This window comes from Cydia fagiglandana, chromosome 10 (genome assembly GCF_963556715.1).
Source record: "Cydia fagiglandana chromosome 10, ilCydFagi1.1, whole genome shotgun sequence".
Taxonomy (NCBI): domain Eukaryota; kingdom Metazoa; phylum Arthropoda; class Insecta; order Lepidoptera; family Tortricidae; genus Cydia; species Cydia fagiglandana.
In genome coordinates, this window is record NC_085941.1 from 6,925,188 (window position 1) to 6,944,410 (window position 19,223).

The 19,223-nt window shown below is 48.0% G+C and overlaps 2 protein-coding genes and 1 long non-coding RNA gene across 3 annotated transcripts in view; 2 read left to right on the plus strand and 1 right to left on the minus strand.

Moving 5' to 3' along the window:
• The window catches only part of LOC134668174 (uncharacterized), a 764,384-nt gene that overhangs the window by 47,222 nt on the left and 697,939 nt on the right, over positions 1–19,223 (plus strand). The window lies entirely within an intron of this gene.
• LOC134668425 (protein PBDC1) lies at positions 543–3,155 on the minus strand. The gene is made up of 3 exons (XM_063525906.1): positions 3,043–3,155; positions 1,966–2,064; positions 543–999 (listed from the first exon to the last, which is right to left on the minus strand). Exons 1-3 carry the CDS (start codon positions 3,043–3,045, stop codon positions 610–612), a joined length of 492 nt encoding a protein of 163 aa, XP_063381976.1. The 5' UTR covers positions 3,046–3,155; the 3' UTR covers positions 543–609.
• Positions 4,590–19,223, plus strand: part of LOC134668156 (proteoglycan 4-like) — a 37,777-nt gene continuing 23,143 nt past the window's right edge. Inside the window, exons 1-4 of the mRNA XM_063525675.1 lie at positions 4,590–6,358; positions 7,943–8,058; positions 14,138–14,304; positions 14,973–15,143. Of these exons, the coding sequence (XP_063381745.1) occupies positions 5,108–6,358; positions 7,943–8,058; positions 14,138–14,304; positions 14,973–15,143 (1,705 nt within the window). The 5' untranslated portion in view covers positions 4,590–5,107. The remainder of the gene's footprint in view (positions 6,359–7,942; positions 8,059–14,137; positions 14,305–14,972; positions 15,144–19,223) is intronic.

The window sequence follows — 19,223 nt, forward strand, 5'->3', positions numbered from 1 at the left end:
ACACTAGATTTAAGTATCTATCCAAATGTTTTGTTTCACCTCTTTCCTTGGATAGAAAAAGAAAATAGGTACTTAAATAAATACAAAGCATTATTTGACCAAAAACTACGAACAGTGTAGGCGCCATAAAGTAGGTATGTACATTGATTTCATTTTCAGAACTGGTGGCCAAACATAATTTCATGTATTTTTTAATTTTTGTGATTATATTGATTTCTTAACCCTTTATAAGGCCCGTTGACAGGGACGTGCTATCGCAGAATTTGTTGCAGCTATCAGAAGCCTACATTTCAAAAATCTATTTTAAAAGCAAGTTGAATATTCAATTAATGCAAACGATTTTGAGCCCTATTATTAAAACAGTATGGTTGAATTTCTGATTGAGCGTATGTGGTCGATATATCGCCTCTGCCTTATAAAGGGTTAACTTAATCTTTATTGGCAACATCTTAAAATATTAAACGGCCATTTGAAAAAATTTCTGCAATCTAATTGCCATGACTCCATATAAAATGTATGAAAATGGTGATGGTAATTACCAATCATCATCAATAATCATTAGATTACAGACGTTTTTTTTAAGAATAGTTGATAAGTAGCAGTCGAGACCTACGCGGTGACAGCAGTTTTGTGTTCCTGTGCCTCTAAATTAGCTTTAGACTGGCATTTGAACCGTTTCTTCACCTCATTGTTCAATCCTTCACGATTCCTAGCAATTTCTATAGCATAGAACTGCACTCTTGGCACTAGTATGGTATTCTGTTCCGAGTAGTCCCCTTTTGTATCGGCTCTCATCAAAGTCCCAAAACTGTAGTCTTCAATTATATTTTTAAATTTTTCGCAAAACGCACGCCATTTTGCTTTGTTGTGGTTGTTTTTAATTTCGTTCTCTTTGATGTAGGCTACATTTAGGTCAGGGAAGTCTTGCCTGAAGTGTGTGTATATTAGGTCGTCTTGTGGGGTGAGGCGTAGCAACCGTGTGTCTACTGAACATAACACCTGAAATACAAATGTTAAAAAATTTACAAAAGGGTATCTAATAATACAGAACCACACATAATGGGATTGGCAACTGTCAAAGGTTTGCATAGATGGTGCCATCATAGCTTGCCCCTTTTTCTATAAGACCCAAGCAGGGGGGTGTCACTACGCAGTTTAGGTACATTTGGCCGGCGCGCCGCGCCGCGCGGCGTATGGCAGCGGGCCGTCGCGTGCCGCTCGGCTCGCACGATTGTCGTGTCACGTGGCGCTCGCACAAAATTGAAAATACACAATGGCTTCGAAACCTATATCTCGATCTAATCCGTATAAAAGATATTGTTCTGTTTACGGATGTCTGAAGAACAAGGAAGCAGAAATAACATTTTATTAAATTCCGGACGATATTGAAAGGTGAATTTTAAACTTTAAAACATAACATAAATACTAAGTAATCAAATTCGATAACTAATTCGTTTTGTTTGCATAAAACTAAAGCGGTTTAGACCAATTTAAAATGATTATTGGTCGCCCAGAAACAATATTAGGAACTGACCGACATATTTTCAAAGGAATACGGCTGTGGCATACCTACCTAATACTTCCGTAAGAATCAGATATACTATCTCCGGATAAAAAAAATATGTTTACAGAATCAACGTTTGTAATTCCTACATATTATTCTTAAAAATAATAAATCGGTAGGTATAGGTACAAAAACTTGTCAAGTTTCAACCCTGTGCCGACACTCACAGCTCGGTCATAAAACTGCGGCGCGCAAGGAAGATTCACGGTTCGTGCGCGGTTACATAGGTATATAACCGCTATATAAGTTTCAATTTTGCTTGCAGGCGGCGAGTATAGGTATAATTTTATACCTAAATGTGACTTGTGAACGAGTGAATTTTCTGTACGGATAGTACTATTACTTATTCTGTGACCCAAGAGAGGGACAGGCCAAAATTATGCAGTAACGACAACACTTACATTGAAGTAAATGTCACTGTGTTCCATAGCCTTTGCAGCCCACAGGTGCTCCAATGTTTCATCATTGCCAAACTCCTCCGCAGGCCTGGTTAGGACATCCTGAAGCAAGTACATAATAATAATAAAATCAAGATGAATAAGAATTCACTAGGTAACATAAAAGAAATGTTCAGGCAGTGTCATCAGAATTTTGTTCAAGTTGATAATTTTACAGTTTAACTCCAATATAGGCCTCCATTTACCTATTGTGACCACTAATTATGCATTTTTAGTTGAAAATAAGGGCAACCAGACAAAACGTCGGCGGAGAAAGGCTAGCAGTAAGCAAGTTGAAAATAAAACGTGTGGCGCGAGTGACAGAATATGTGAGTTAAGTTAGCTTAATTTTAGTATGACACACAACAGTGTAAATTCGATTTTTAAAATATTTTTCGTAGGTAAATAAGCTAAGATTACACAAAAAACAGCCGTACAAGTCTAGAGACAAAGTGTATGAGCAAATTTTGTTTTTTATTACTTAGGTAATTACAACACAATATCTAAACATCAATTACAAAAGTATCGGTAAACCAGTAAGGTTTGTCTCGATACTCCATCCGCGGTAGATTTTATACAACAATAGAATATTTTTAACAACAACTTAAGAAACTCACTTACTTATTCATAACATGCTCAATTTAATCTATCATTTAAATTACAATTACCGACACCAATGCACTGAGCGCTAAATGAATCAGGTGCTGTTCCGTAACTGAATGGGAAATAGTTCATATTCTCTAGTCAACTAAATAAATCTAAAAAGACTCGTAATGTACCTCATCTCGTAGATAAAAGACCGGCAGTACGAAGGTTAACGTTACGGACAACTTGAAATAATTTATTTGAATTGTAAGTAATAGTTTTTTTATTAAACACTTTGAATTAAAATATATTACAGATAGTGGTAAGTATTTACTTCACAACAGCATTCATTTCAAATTGAAATGCACTCGTTCCTATTGATTGTAAACGTTAACCCAAATTCTCTGCAAGTTAAGATAACTATCACGATGTAAGTTATACTCTATATGTACGTACCATCCTCGTTGAATATATTTTAAGGTATTGTTATTACGAGTTTATTAGATGATTTAACACGTGCTTTATTAGTTTTTAACGCAGGCCCATACGTAATATTAATTTGCTATTTCACTGACAATTTGATGACAATGACATATTTTATAGTAGACTGACGTTTTAACAGATGTTACCAGTGTTAGAAATAAATCTCATAACAAAACTCAGATTTGTTATTATAGTTTGTCAAAGGACTGTCTCATTTCAATCATAGACAGAGAGAATCATACTATCTTTGTCTTACACTAGTACTAGCACCGAAAAGACAAGGATGAGTATAGTTTTCCTCGTTATTACTGACTGACAAATTGGTTTGACCATCTATAAAGTATACTTGGTCAAGCAAATCTCTTTAGTAGAAAAAGGCGAAATTCAAATTTTCTATGGGACAATAACCCTTCGCGTCTACATTTTTTAAATTTCGCGCCTTTTTCTACTGACAAGATTTGCTTGACCATCTATATGTACAGTCGGCAGTAGAAGTAGCTAAATGAGCGAAAATTACCTGCATACATAGCATATAGCATGCATACGCCCTTATTCTCTTAACACTAAACATGTTCAGGTAATTTTGAACACCTCACCCGCCTAGCTTTTGCTGCCGACTTTACTAAAGGACGTTTATAATTATAATAGACGCTATAATTATAATTATCTTGATGTTATTAAGTTAATATATTTAATATAAAACAAACAAAAGATTCTGTCCAAGTTAAATCTAAATAAAACCAGTCTAAGTCGGTCCTTTCGATAAATTTGGATTATCGTGTGTCGTGTCATTTAATTTTGTTTCATATAGATGAATACAATGAGATATTGATAAGTTGACAACATGATTTTACTGATGTTAGTTTACGAGATGGGATAAATGAACACCAAAATTCAAAGATTTGAGTATGTATGTACGAAAAAAAATACCTGTAGGTATACAGTTAGCATCAAATATATTTTAGCTGCAAAAGTTGTCAAATAGTTCGTTACACCATATATTATATTAAAATTTAGTACCTTATGACGAACTAGGTATTTGGCCACTTTGGCTGCTACAACACATTTGACGCTGACTGTACTGTACCTACAGTGGCCTATTTTATAAAGCTACAAGTTACAATTTACAAGCGGAAGTCTCTTTCAAACCCTATGTGTTAGAACGAGACTTCCGCTTGTAAATTGTAACTTGTAGCTTTATAAAATAGGCCTCAGGTATTTTTATTTTGCATACTCAAATCCGATCTTGTTTAATTTTTGAGAATGGATTAATTAGTTTCTGAGAAATTCCGTTAAATCCTTTTTTGTGCTCGTAACATTTAAAAAATGAGAGAAACGTTTTAATTTTATTTTGCTGTTGTTCAATTCAATCCATCATTCTTCAAACAGAATGTGACCATTAATAGAGAAAGAGATAGCAATATAGATACCTTACTCCGTATTCTGTTGTAAGACAAAGACACGAGATTTTACTTCTCAGAAGGATTCGTTCGCTTGGGCTTGGTTTCATTGGACGAGCGCTAGAAGGAGGGTGGCGCATGCGCGTTCGGCCGACGCCATCTCTAACTACTGTGCGTACTTATTCCTAGAGTGAAATGAATGCTAATTCGTGTTAAAAAGTGTAATTTATCATGTAATTATATCGCCGCTTGTGAGATAAAGTGACAACACATAGTGTTTAACCTACGCAGTGCAAGCGTAATAAAATCGCGGTCGTAAATTTGCGGAAGTTTCTTAGCTATACCAACGCATATTTTTTGCGGCCGTCTCCGCGGCCACCGCATACATCGGGCTACTTGATGGGCCTTTGTCGCCGGACCGGCTAGTGGTAATTTACTGCTTTATTATCAACCGACGCCGCCGTAGAAAGCGTGCTAAGCGAGCTAAGCGCGTTACGCGCCTATCGGCCGGAGCGAGTTCGATTACGTACGATTGTTGTGGGTCAAAGACTCCGCGGTGTTGGCGCGCGTCTACGACAGTTCTACAGCTCATCGCTTATGTTTCAGATTTTACGCTTCGGTGTGAGTGTTCGCGTGATATGAATTCTGTAAAGCCCGTTTTGCCCCAGCCTGGGGCGCCGGGTGTGCAGACGAGTCCCGCGAAGGCGACTGTCGCCGGCGGCGGATTGGGCGCGGGCGGGAACTTGCCCAACCTCGGGGGCAGCCTTGTTGGGCAGAACCTAACGCAGCCCGCGGCCGTGCCACAGCCGCTGGCGCCGCCAGCTCAGCCCCTCGCACACGCCGTGCCGTCCATGGCGCCGGTCTCCGCAAACATGGCGCAAATGGCTCAAAATATGAGTCACCACGGTAACTTATCGCACGTCACTCAGAACTCTGTTCCACCTGTGGCCGCCAGTCCCGCCAAGCCGCCAGCCAGCGCTCCATTGAGTCTCGTCCAAGACAAGCCTCCAGCACCAGTTCCTTCTCAGCCCTTAGCATTGACACGGACTCCAGAGAAAAAGGAACCTGACTCCACTGTCCCACCGGCACAGTCAAATGGCACAGTTGACTCTCCAAAATCAGCTGCAAATGCTCCCAACACTTTGAAACCACAAAATCCTGAACCAAGCAAATATATTGACATTGCTAAGACATCACCAAGTACACCAAAGCCCCCTGAGAAACCTTCAAGTACTCCCAGTACTCCTCAGAAGGCTGAACCTGCCAATGCCAACCAAGCGGCAGACCCTGCTCAGCCCAAAGTGGCCACTGCCAATGAGGCACCAGAAAAATCCCCAGCTAAACCGACTGAACCCAAGCCAGCACCGACGGCTGATGTTGCACCATCCCAAAGCGACAGTAAGCCTGTTCCAGAATCAGCTAAAGACAGTCCATGCCCTGACAAGGCGCCAACTCCACAAAAACCTGAACCAGCCCAACCAGCAGCGGGAAGTGCCAAGGTACAAAATGATGTTAAACCTGAAGAGAAAAAACCAGAGCCGGAACCTGAAAAGCCAGCAGCAAAGCCAGTTCAAGAACCAGCTAAGCCAGAGGAGGCACCCAAAAAGGCAGAAACTCCTAAAAAGGAGGAGAAGCCAGTGGAAAGTGCTGAAAAGCCAGTTGAAAAAGTTGAGGAGAAAAAACCAGAAAAACCAGAGGTCAAAACCCCTGCTAAACCTGAACCGAAGGCTGCTCCAAAGTCTACTCTGAAGCTTGCGACAGTCACACCACCAATGAGGAAGAGAAGGCATGCAAGCCCAAGCAAGTCCACCGATGGCCCCAGTGCGACTAAGAAACCTGCTGAAGATCCTTCTACACCTGACTCTCGGTCCAAGAGGAATAGGAAATCGGTAAGATATTACTCTTTTTCCTTTACTCTTTTTACTGTCTAGTCATCTCAAGATGCATCTAAAAGTGCATACTGTATAACAGAGTACTAACTATGGAGTTTAAAAATTGTTATCAAACATATGCTTAGTTATCTATTATAGTATCTTTTTCTGGATGGCAACTTTTACAAAACAAATGAACTTACATTACATACACATAACATACTCAAATTTAAACTTACCTGATGTTACCAATAGTTGCATTTATGAGGGTAACCTTGGTAACTAATTATATTCAACTATAGGGATTTTCAAATATAATTAATAACTTAATTAGCCTAAAGATAAATTATAGGAAATGAAACTGATTAATTGTTACTTGGTCAATTGATTTGTAGGTGTAGTTTAAAGCGGGCCACTCACACACCTGCCGCAGGGGCAATACTGGTCGCACGGCGGTCGGAGCAATTTTAGGCTGTTTTCTACACACTAGCCTGCCACTCAGTGTGTAAGTGATAGTCCCGCTGAACGCACGTCGACGAGAATGGCTCCTGTGTTAAAAATAAACATTATTTATTCATTGATTTTCAGGTTTACAATGCCAATAGCAGAATTTTAAGACCTCTTTTTTTTTAATTTGGCGTACTAACTGGCAGCATAGAATTCGCGCTTAGAATAAAAAAAAATTGTTTTTTTCATCCCACATGTGGGGCCGGCCTTTATCTTTTATCTTTATCCTTTTCCGAATTTCACGTTCTTTATTCATTGTGACAAGTGACCTCCGTTTGGTTCGGTAGTCGCCAATGAACTGACTGGAATTGCCCCAATCGTACTACACATGTAACAACCTAGCAGGGCGGTAGATACAATCTAGGGAGCTAGGAAGGTCTTGCGCCCCTGCCGCCCTGCTGCAGGCCCAATTTAAAAATTGCCCCTGCTGCTACACACATCACAATTAAGGAGGCAATTAAGGGTCCAATTCCAATATTGCCCCTGCGGCAGGTGTGTGAGTGGCCCGCTTAATATACTTTTAAACTTGAGTGTATTGATAGTATTGATGATTTTAATATTTTGCCATTTTTAACTCAAATGCCTACAGTCCATTGAAAAAACCTAATAATATTATTAAATTCTGTGGCATCTACATAAGTTATCATTTGTACATCACTAAAAACATTTTTACTTAAAAAAGGCCACAGTACCCAATTTTTAGGGACCCTTAGCCTAATTTAGGGTAGTGTTATAACACTTAGGGAATACAGGAAGGTTAAGGATAGACAGGGTAAAGTTGACGAAATATAAAGTGAGCCGATTTTCTTCAAACTTGTTTGAGAGATCAGCTAACTTTATATTTCGTCAACCTTACGGACCTTACCACGTCTGTCAGGTAAAGCCTGACGAGTAATAAATGATCAGGCGCCATATTGCGTAATTTAATTGGAACTCAGAACCAAATTTTTCATACTAAACTGAACTGTCACCAGATACATGAGAATAACAACACCCTCTTGACAATGATCATATATTTCAGGTCGGGCTTTACATTGTTTCCATTCATGAACCTAAGGCAAGGCTAAAATATTGACATTAACATTATAATTTCAGGTGCAACTATACCAGTCTCCAACTCCTGAGATCGCCATGGCAACCAAGCTGTCCGCCTCTGCTGGCAGATCAACACCAACCAAACCCAATGACGACAAGCTTATTGTGTTCTACAAGTAAGTCTACTTATGAATCTTATGATATGAAGTATATGTATATACCGGGTGTGGCCTGTAACATGAGCAAATAATTAAAACATAGATTGTACTCTTTCTGCTATGGTGCGCTTAGTTTCTCCGATATAGGAACTACCACAACTGCAATCTATTTTATAAACGCCAGGTGACTGGAACGGAATAACGTCCTTCGGTGACCTTAGGCTCCCTGCTACTTTGGATAAAGGTGTGTACACCGTCTTTATAGAGTACTTTCCAAGTACTGTGCCAACTTTATCCGTTACCCCTTTTACATACGGCAAAAATGCCGGCTGTCTGGAGACATCAGGACGTTTCCGCCTTGCCTTTCGTCTGGGTTGCCACTTTTTTACCTTGTACCCGTTCCTCCTTAGTACCTCCTGAATATGCGACATCTCACTCTCTAAATATTCAGGGTCACACAGATCATGTGCTCTGTTTACTAGCGAGGTAACCACCGATTGTAAGTGACGAGGATGGTGGTGAGAAAGGGCGTTCAAATACCTGTCAGTGTGTGTAGGTTTCCTATAAACAGTATGAGTTAGGGTTCCGTCCACTCGACCAATCACTTTCACGTCCAAAAACGGCAAACTGCGCTGTGATTCCAATTCATACGTGAACTTCGTCTTCGGATGAATTGAATTTAGATATCGGAGTAGTTGCTCCACCTCCTGCTTCCCACCCTTCATAATACAGAAAACATCATCCACATAGCGCTTCCACAACTTCACCGCCCAAGGCTGCAAGTTTATACTGGCTTCGATATGCTCCATCCAGATATTTGCCAAAACCGGTGCTACAGGGCTACCCATGGCTACCCCATCAATCTGGAGGTAATGCTTTCCACAATACAAAAAGTAGCTTCCTTCCAAGCAGTTCCTCAGCAACACCATTACTGACTCCGATATACCCTCATCGCTCAGTTTCCTTCTGACTACTTCTAGACATTCTTTAACGGGAACATTGGTGAAGAGCGACTCAACGTCAAAGCTCACCATTACCTCATCTGGTTCCAGCGTTATTCCCTTGAGAATATCTATAAAGTGACGAGAGTCCTTCACAAAAGACGACATACTACCCACAAGCGGCTGCAACACCGACGCAACATGCTTTGCAAGATCGTAAGTGGGAGAAGAGATTTGACTCACGATAGGCCGCAAAGGCACATTCCTTTTATGTACTTTTGGCAATCCGTACAGTTTAGGTGGCAGTACGATCTTGGGTTTGTACAACCGATCGAACACGTCTTCTTCGAACAACTCCCTGTTGTCTTTGATGACAGCCCTAATGCGACGAGAGACCCTAGCTGTAGGGTTGTACGAAACAGGCTTGTATACGAGACTGTCATCCAGTAAGTGCCGTATTTTGCTGTCATAATCCGTTGAGTTCATCACTACAGTGGCGTTTCCCTTGTCAGCCTTAAGAACCAGGATGTCCTCATTTTCCTTTAGATCCCTAAGGGCTGATCGCTCCTCCGCAGTGGTATTACTCTTTGGAAGTTTGGCTTTCCTTAGAATAACGGCAACATCCTGTCTTAACTCTTCCGCGTCGCACGACGGCACCTTGTTACGCGTTATAGCCTCCTCAACACCACAGATCACAGTCTCATACGGAACCCTCTTAGGCGTCATTGCAAAATTTAAGCCTTTTTCCAGTACGCTAACAGTTGCATTATCCAGTGTAGCACTCGATAAATTCACAACTGTGGTGGTAGTTTTGTCCCCATGATGATCACTTGTACTCACGTTTCTCCCATATCGATAAAGCAGTCTGTCATATTTCTTATCATGCACATCACTACTAGACCAAGCGATCAGCCCTTAGGGATCTAAAGGAAAATGAGGACATCCTGGTTCTTAAGGCTGACAAGGGAAACGCCACTGTAGTGATGAACTCAACGGATTATGACAGCAAAATACGGCACTTACTGGATGACAGTCTCGTATACAAGCCTGTTTCGTACAACCCTACAGCTAGGGTCTCTCGTCGCATTAGGGCTGTCATCAAAGACAACAGGGAGTTGTTCGAAGAAGACGTGTTCGATCGGTTGTACAAACCCAAGATCGTACTGCCACCTAAACTGTACGGATTGCCAAAAGTACATAAAAGGAATGTGCCTTTGCGGCCTATCGTGAGTCAAATCTCTTCTCCCACTTACGATCTTGCAAAGCATGTTGCGTCGGTGTTGCAGCCGCTTGTGGGTAGTATGTCGTCTTTTGTGAAGGACTCTCGTCACTTTATAGATATTCTCAAGGGAATAACGCTGGAACCAGATGAGGTAATGGTGAGCTTTGACGTTGAGTCGCTCTTCACCAATGTTCCCGTTAAAGAATGTCTAGAAGTAGTCAGAAGGAAACTGAGCGATGAGGGTATATCGGAGTCAGTAATGGTGTTGCTGAGGAACTGCTTGGAAGGAAGCTACTTTTTGTATTGTGGAAAGCATTACCTCCAGATTGATGGGGTAGCCATGGGTAGCCCTGTAGCACCGGTTTTGGCAAATATCTGGATGGAGCATATCGAAGCCAGTATAAACTTGCAGCCTTGGGCGGTGAAGTTGTGGAAGCGCTATGTGGATGATGTTTTCTGTATTATGAAGGGTGGGAAGCAGGAGGTGGAGCAACTACTCCGATATCTAATTTCAATTCATCCGAAGACGAAGTTCACGTATGAATTGGAATCACAGCGCAGTTTGCCGTTTTTGGACGTGAAAGTGATTGGTCGAGTGGACGGAACCCTAACTCATACTGTTTATAGGAAACCTACACACACTGACAGGTATTTGAACGCCCTTTCTCACCACCATCCTCGTCACTTACAATCGGTGGTTACCTCGCTAGTAAACAGAGCACATGATCTGTGTGACCCTGAATATTTAGAGAGCGAGATGTCGCATATTCAGGAGGTACTAAGGAGGAACGGGTACAAGGTAAAAAAGTGGCAACCCAGACGAAAGGCAAGGCGGAAACGTCCTGATGTCTCCAGACAGCCGGCATTTTTGCCGTATGTAAAAGGGGTAACGGATAAAGTTGGCACAGTACTTGGAAAGTACTCTATAAAGACGGTGTACACACCTTTATCCAAAGTAGCAGGGAGCCTAAGGTCACCGAAGGACGTTATTCCGTTCCAGTCACCTGGCGTTTATAAAATAGATTGCAGTTGTGGTAGTTCCTATATCGGAGAAACTAAGCGCACCATAGCAGAAAGAGTTAAGGAACATATCGCAGCTGTCAAAAATCGTCAGGTCAACAAGTCTGCGGTGGCTGAGCATTTGCTGGAGTCAGGACCAAACCACTGGATTGAGCTGCATAACCCTATAGATTGTACTCCTCAAATGGTGACACTTTTGTTCTACAACTTTTAAAAATTATGAATTATTTAAACTCCCTATTTTTCATACAAAATAAATATTATCTTCAATGGACGCCATCACCACGCCATATCATTGTGATTGACGTTGCTTGTCACGCCTTAAACAAAACAAAATTCGCAATACATTGCGCCTTAGAATAAACTTTAAAGTGTATTAAAAATCAAACCACAAGTTATTTTTAAAAGTCGCTGAACAAATGTTAGTCAGTATGAGGAGTACAGCCTACAGTTTAATTTTTTGCTCATATTACAGGCCACACCCGGTATATATGTCCATGTCAACCTTGCAAATTTTAGCCTCCATAGGTTTCAACCAGTGATCAGAATAGGCAGAATATGTTTATCTGAAGTTTGTAGAACAGAGATACAAAACTGGAGAATTCCTTGAGACTACATTTTTTTTCTGGTACCCTAAGTCGTGGAAACTTAGTAAATAATAATGGCATAAATGAAGTAAAAATAATGCATCCCCTGTTTTTGTCCCATAGGCTCTAAATAAAACAACCGGTGATATAAATGTTTTCTTCTGTACAAGTCAATTTAAATACAAATGAACCTGTCACTGATCAATATAATATATGTGACGTCCCACGGGTAAAGGTACCTTATGGCGGTTGGCGCTTACGCTATTATTAACGCCCGCTCCAATATTATTGCGGCGCTATGCGACGTAAGCGCCGGCCGCCACAAGGTACCTTTTTCCGTGGAACGTCACATATAAGATATTAATAGCACACGTGCAAGTGTTATTTATACGTCATAATTTCATTAACGTAATAACACATGTACCTATATTGCGTATCAAAATCGTTGCAGACTTACCTTGGTCTAACTCTAGGTACTTCATTTTATGCATAACGGCTAGTTTTATGAGTTATGATGACATGGGTTATCAAAAGTATCAAAATGTTCTTGAACTTTGTAGGTATAAATACGATGACGTCATCTATAGTTCGTTTTTTTTAGCATTAGAAAGAACTTGCAAGAAGATAAGCGATCTTGGCATGTCTTTTAATTGAAAAACGCTTTTTAAAAATCAAAAACTATTACTTATGAAAGCAGAAGAATATAAATGATCGTATTAGATTCATAATTGTAACATATTTGCCGTAACTAATTTTTAAAATGTGTTTTTCAATTAAAAGACACATCAAGATTGTTTACCTTTTTTCTAATGCTAAAAAAAACGAGGTATAGATAAACGAATGCATTTTTTAAGCGTGGTTTCTGGTAAACAGCAATCACATCATCATCGTTACACGTCATCGATAATGACAAAGAGAACAGATAGTATAGAGGGCTATTGCCAAAGTAAATTTTGTAGTCACGGTACATTTACTGCCATCTATCGACACACGATTAAAACTTAAAATAAAATTGAAAATGTATAAATTAATCAAAATATGTTTACGGATAAATAAATGATTTTTAATTTTTATTGTTCCATACTGACCCATGTTCTTTCACTGATATGTGTTAAAATTGTTAAATATCAACGCTATCTAGCCGAGAATAGGCCAAAGGCGTGTGCGCCATCTATTCGAGAATGACTTTTTCTTGATATCCGAGGCACGTTTTTTTCTTAGACTTTATTTATCTTGTACGTTATATATATCTCTGATAATGATAATAAATAAACTTAAACTATGTTCCTCTTACTCCAACTGACCTTATTTATCTTTTTTGTATGTAGGTACGACTCTTCAGTATGTCTTAATATATGACTTGCACGCATAAACTGAACAGCTATTTGCCGAGGTAGGGTAGTTACTGTTTGCCCCTCAGAGTGGTAATAGAAGCTCCGCGAAGCGAAACAATAAAAAAATTCTATGGAACTACTCAACCTGCTCACAAAATTTCAGGAGAATCGGGTAAGAAATGCGACCTGCAAAGAACTTCGGTTCGTACATCCGAAAGCATTTTTGTCCAAGCTGAAATAGGGACCTTCGCTAATGCTCGGTTTTTCGCTTCGATTTTTTAACATTTATACAAAACATTACATATCCGATTTTAAGACACTCTTATGGCCACAGCGGCATAGGTCGATTTTTTTTCCAAGTATATGCGCTTCTTACTGAATGCTTACGGCGCCCCCTAGCCATCCTTAAGGCTTGGCCACACACAGAGCGCGACGCAGCGCCGCGTGATGCCGACGCGAAGCCTGGTCAAACAGGGCGCGCGCCGATCGCGCCGGCCTCACGCTCTCAACACGCCCTCAAGGCGCGCGTGAACGCGGCGCGGCCGCGCGGGAACGCAGCGCACCGCTCGCTGCCTAACGTCCGATCCTACTGATGTGACCTTGCGCGACGCGGCGGGCCGCCGCGTTCGCTCGGCGCAGCGCTGCGCACGCGCCGCGCGGACGCAAGGGGCCGCGCGGCGCGGGGCGCGACAGAAGCGGGGCGTGATACCGGCGGGACGCAGTCTGTTTGACGTCGGTAACCTGTTAGCATGTGCCGCGGTCGCGCGGCGTGAACGCGGCGCGGACGCGGCGCTGCGTCGCGCTCTGTATGTGGCCAAGCCTTTAAGGTAGAACAGTATGGTTCGACCTCCTAACTGGATCATCTCAGGTGATAACGAGCTAGCGACACTCAACACACACTGCACCAACCCAAGACCACTGTACACTGTGTTAAGACACTCTTGTACAATAGAAGCTGTATTCGTCAGTTTAATTTGGCTGTTTCCATTACAGAAACGAATACCTAGCGGTCCGAAACGCCGAAGGTGGTTTTTACGTCTGCCAGGCCACGCAGAATGTGTACCGCACCACACGCAAGATCAAAATCCGTTGGTTGTCTCAGGACAAGACCGCGGACCCGTCCGGAGAGACTTACAAACCGGACTTCTATGACGTCACTGGTAAGTTACAAGTGCCACGTAGAATATGCATACAGGACCCTGCGCAAAATCAATATTCCTTGGCTGTCTCAAGACAAGACTGCAAGGCCCCCCGGGAATACCTACAAAGTTGAACTTCTGTTAGCATTTATTGCGTCCGAGTTTAAAATTTCAAATGCGATTCGGTGATAGTTTGGCGGTTTCTTATACTGGTGGCGGTACGTAGGCGTGTTTACCATAGCCAGCGCAAGACCAAGATCCCCTCGCTGTAGCGTACACTGATACACTGGTAGGTACCAGTGTACGCTACAGCTCTTTGTTAAACCGGGAAATTTAAATGTTGTTGACTTCCCATAGGTACAATGTGTCGTCGTACGTAGCGTATTACGTCAACTGAAGATTAAGATATTATTAATGAATGAATACGCACACATCACTACCGATGTAGTATGCAGAGGTCGGAGTCCTGCTGCATACCTATACGACGTGGCCTGCCCATTAGCAGATTTACTACCCCTACTCGTCTAGTTTGCTTTTGTTTAGTCTGGAACAAGTTTAACGGCCAAGTATCAAATGAAAGTAATTCATACATTGCGCTCGACCAAAGCCGCTCGCTGCGCGCTGTTTGCGTCCAGTCCGTAGCCATGTCACGGCAGTTTTGTACAAGTTGTAATACCTGTTTGTTTCAGACATGGAGTGCGTGCTAACGACGTTGTCGCTGGCGCGCGCGCCGGGCGGCGGCGGCGCGCAGATCCTGAAGCCGGCCGAGCAGGCGCGCGCGCGCTCCATCCTCGAGCGCGCGCTGCAGGCCGAGCAGGGCGACGCCAAGCCCGCCGTCACCGAGGAGCACCCCGACGGCTGTGAGTACTCACTACTGACTACTGACCTGACCGGCGCGCAGATCCTGAAGCCGGCCGAGCAGGCGCGCGCGCGCTCCATCCTCGAGCGCGCGCTGCAGGCCGAGCAGGGCGACGCCAAGCCCGCCGTCACCGAGGAGCACCCCGACGGCTGTGAGTACTCACTACTGACTACTGACCTGACCAGCGCGCAGATCCTGAAGCCGGCCGAGCAGGCGCGCGCGCGCTCCATCCTCGAGCGCGCGCTGCAGGCCGAGCAGGGCGACGCCAAGCCCGCCGTCACCGAGGAGCACCCCGACGGCTGTGAGTACTCACTACTGACTACTGACCTGACCGGCGCGCAGATCCTGAAGCCGGCCGAGCAGGCGCGCGCTGCAGGCCGAGCAGGGCGACGCCAAGCCCGCCGTCACCGAGGAGCACCCCGACGGCTGTGAGTACTCACTACTGACTACTGACCTGACCGGCGCGCAGATCCTGAAGCCGGCCGAGCAGGCGCGCGCGCGCTCCATCCTCGAGCGCGCGCTGCAGGCCGAGCAGGGCGACGCCAAGCCCGCCGTCACCGAGGAGCACCCCGACGGCTGTGAGTACTCACTACTGACTACTGACCTGACCGGCGCGCAGATCCTGAAGCCGGCCGAGCAGGCGCGCGCTGCAGGCCGAGCAGGGCGACGCCAAGCCCGCCGTCACCGAGGAGCACCCCGACGGCTGTGAGTACTCACTACTGACTACTGACCTGACCGGCGCGCAGATCCTGAAGCCGGCCGAGCAGGCGCGCGCGCGCTCCATCCTCGAGCGCGCGCTGCAGGCCGAGCAGGGCGACGCCAAGCCCGCCGTCACCGAGGAGCACCCCGACGGCTGTGAGTACTCACTACTGACTACTGACCTGACCGGCGCGCAGATCCTGAAGCCGGCCGAGCAGGCGCGCGCGCGCTCCATCCTCGAGCGCGCGCTGCAGGCCGAGCAGGGCGACGCCAAGCCCGCCGTCACCGAGGAGCACCCCGACGGCTGTGAGTACTCACTACTGACTACTGACCTGACCGGCGCGCAGATCCTGAAGCCGGCCGAGCAGGCGCGCGCGCGCTCCATCCTCGAGCGCGCGCTGCAGGCCGAGCAGGGCGACGCCAAGCCCGCCGTCACCGAGGAGCACCCCGACGGCTGTGAGTACTCACTACTGACTACTGACCTGACCAGCGCGCAGATCCTGAAGCCGGCCGAGCAGGCGCGCGCGCGCTCCATCCTCGAGCGCGCGCTGCAGGCCGAGCAGGGCGACGCCAAGCCCGCCGTCACCGAGGAGCACCCCGACGGCTGTGAGTACTCACTACTGACTACTGACCTGACCAGCGCGCAGATCCTGAAGCCGGCCGAGCAGGCGCGCGCGCGCTCCATCCTCGAGCGCGCGCTGCAGGCCGAGCAGGGCGACGCCAAGCCCGCCGTCACCGAGGAGCACCCCGACGGCTGTGAGTACTCACTACTGACTACTGACCTGACCAGCGCGCAGATCCTGAAGCCGGCCGAGCAGGCGCGCGCGCGCTCCATCCTCGAGCGCGCGCTGCAGGCCGAGCAGGGCGACGCCAAGCCCGCCGTCACCGAGGAGCACCCCGACGGCTGTGAGTACTCACTACTGACTACTGACCTGACCAGCGCGCAGATCCTGAAGCCGGCCGAGCAGGCGCGCGCGCGCTCCATCCTCGAGCGCGCGCTGCAGGCCGAGCAGGGCGACGCCAAGCCCGCCGTCACCGAGGAGCACCCCGACGGCTGTGAGTACTCACTACTGACTACTGACCTGACCGGCGCGCAGATCCTGAAGCCGGCCGAGCAGGCGCGCGCGCGCTCCATCCTCGAGCGCGCGCTGCAGGCCGAGCAGGGCGACGCCAAGCCCGCCGTCACCGAGGAGCACCCCGACGGCTGTGAGTACTCACTACTGACTACTGACCTGACCAGCGCGCAGATCCTGAAGCCGGCCGAGCAGGCGCGCGCGCGCTCCATCCTCGAGCGCGCGCTGCAGGCCGAGCAGGGCGACGCCAAGCCCGCCGTCACCGAGGAGCACCCCGACGGCTGTGAGTACTCACTACTGACTACTGACCTGACCGGCGCGCAGATCCTGAAGCCGGCCGAGCAGGCGCGCGCGCGCTCCATCCTCGAGCGCGCGCTGCAGGCCGAGCAGGGCGACGCCAAGCCCGCCGTCACCGAGGAGCACCCCGACGGCTGTGAGTACTCACTACTGACTACTGACCTGACCAGCGCGCAGATCCTGAAGCCGGCCGAGCAGGCGCGCGCGCGCTCCATCCTCGAGCGCGCGCTGCAGGCCGAGCAGGGCGACGCCAAGCCCGCCGTCACCGAGGAGCACCCCGACGGCTGTGAGTACTCACTACTGACTACTGACCTGACCAGCGCGCAGATCCTGAAGCCGGCCGAGCAGGCGCGCGCGCGCTCCATCCTCGAGCGCGCGCTGCAGGCCGAGCAGGGCGACGCCAAGCCCGCCGTCACCGAGGAGCACCCCGACGGCTGTGAGTACTCACTACTGACTACTGACCTGACCAGCGCGCAGATCCTGAAGCCGGCCGAGCAGGCGCGCGCGCGCTCCATCCTCGAGCGCGCGCTGCAGGCCGAGCAGGGCGACGCCAAGCCCGCCGTCACCGAGGAGCACCCCGACGGCTGTGAGTACTCACTACTGACTACTGACCTGACCAGCGCGCAGATCCTGAAGCCGGCCGAGCAGGCGCGCGCGCGCTCCATCCTCGAGCGCGCGCTGCAGGCCGAGCAGGGCGACGCCAAGCCCGCCGTCACCGAGGAGCACCCCGACGGCTGTGAGTACTCACTACTGACTACTGACCTGACCGGCGCGCAGATCCTGAAGCCGGCCGAGCAGGCGCGCGCGCGCTCCATCCTCGAGCGCGCGCTGCAGGCCGAGCAGGGCGACGCCAAGCCCGCCGTCACCGAGGAGCACCCCGACGGCTGTGAGTACTCACTACTGACTACTGACCTGACCGGCGCGCAGATCCTGAAGCCGGCCGAGCAGGCGCGCGCGCGCTCCATCCTCGAGCGCGCGCTGCAGGCCGAGCAGGGCGACGCCAAGCCCGCCGTCACCGAGGAGCACCCCGACGGCTGTGAGTACTCACTACTGACTACTGACCTGACCAGCGCGCAGATCCTGAAGCCGGCCGAGCAGGCGCGCGCGCGCTCCATCCTCGAGCGCGCGCTGCAGGCCGAGCAGGGCGACGCCAAGCCCGCCGTCACCGAGGAGCACCCCGACGGCTGTGAGTACTCACTACTGACTACTGACCTGACCAGCGCGCAGATCCTGAAGCCGGCCGAGCAGGCGCGCGCGCGCTCCATCCTCGAGCGCGCGCTGCAGGCCGAGCAGGGCGACGCCAAGCCCGCCGTCACCGAGGAGCACCCCGACGGCTGTGAGTACTCACTACTGACTACTGACCTGACCGGCGCGCAGATCCTGAAGCCGGCCGAGCAGGCGCGCGCGCGCTCCATCCTCGAGCGCGCGCTGCAGGCCGAGCAGGGCGACGCCAAGCCCGCCGTCACCGAGGAGCACCCCGACGGCTGTGAGTACTCACTACTGACTACTGACCTGACCGGCGCGCAGATCCTGAAGCCGGCCGAGCAGGCGCGCGCGCGCTCCATCCTCGAGCGCGCGCTGCAGGCCGAGCAGGGCGACGCCAAGCCCGCCGTCACCGAGGAGCACCCCGACGGCTGTGAGTACTCACTACTGACTACTGACCTGACCAGCGCGCAGATCCTGAAGCCGGCCGAGCAGGCGCGCGCGCGCTCCATCCTCGAGCGCGCGCTGCAGGCCGAGCAGGGCGACGCCAAGCCCGCCGTCACCGAGGAGCACCCCGACGGCTGTGAGTACTCACTACTGACTACTGACCTGACCAGCGCGCAGATCCTGAAGCCGGCCGAGCAGGCGCGCGCTGCAGGCCGAGCAGGGCGACGCCAAGCCCGCCGTCACCGAGGAGCACCCCGACGGCTGTGAGTACTGACTACTGACCTGACCAGCGCGCAGATCCTGAAGCCGGCCGAGCAGGCGCGCGCGCGCTCCATCCTCGAGCGCGCGCTGCAGGCCGAGCA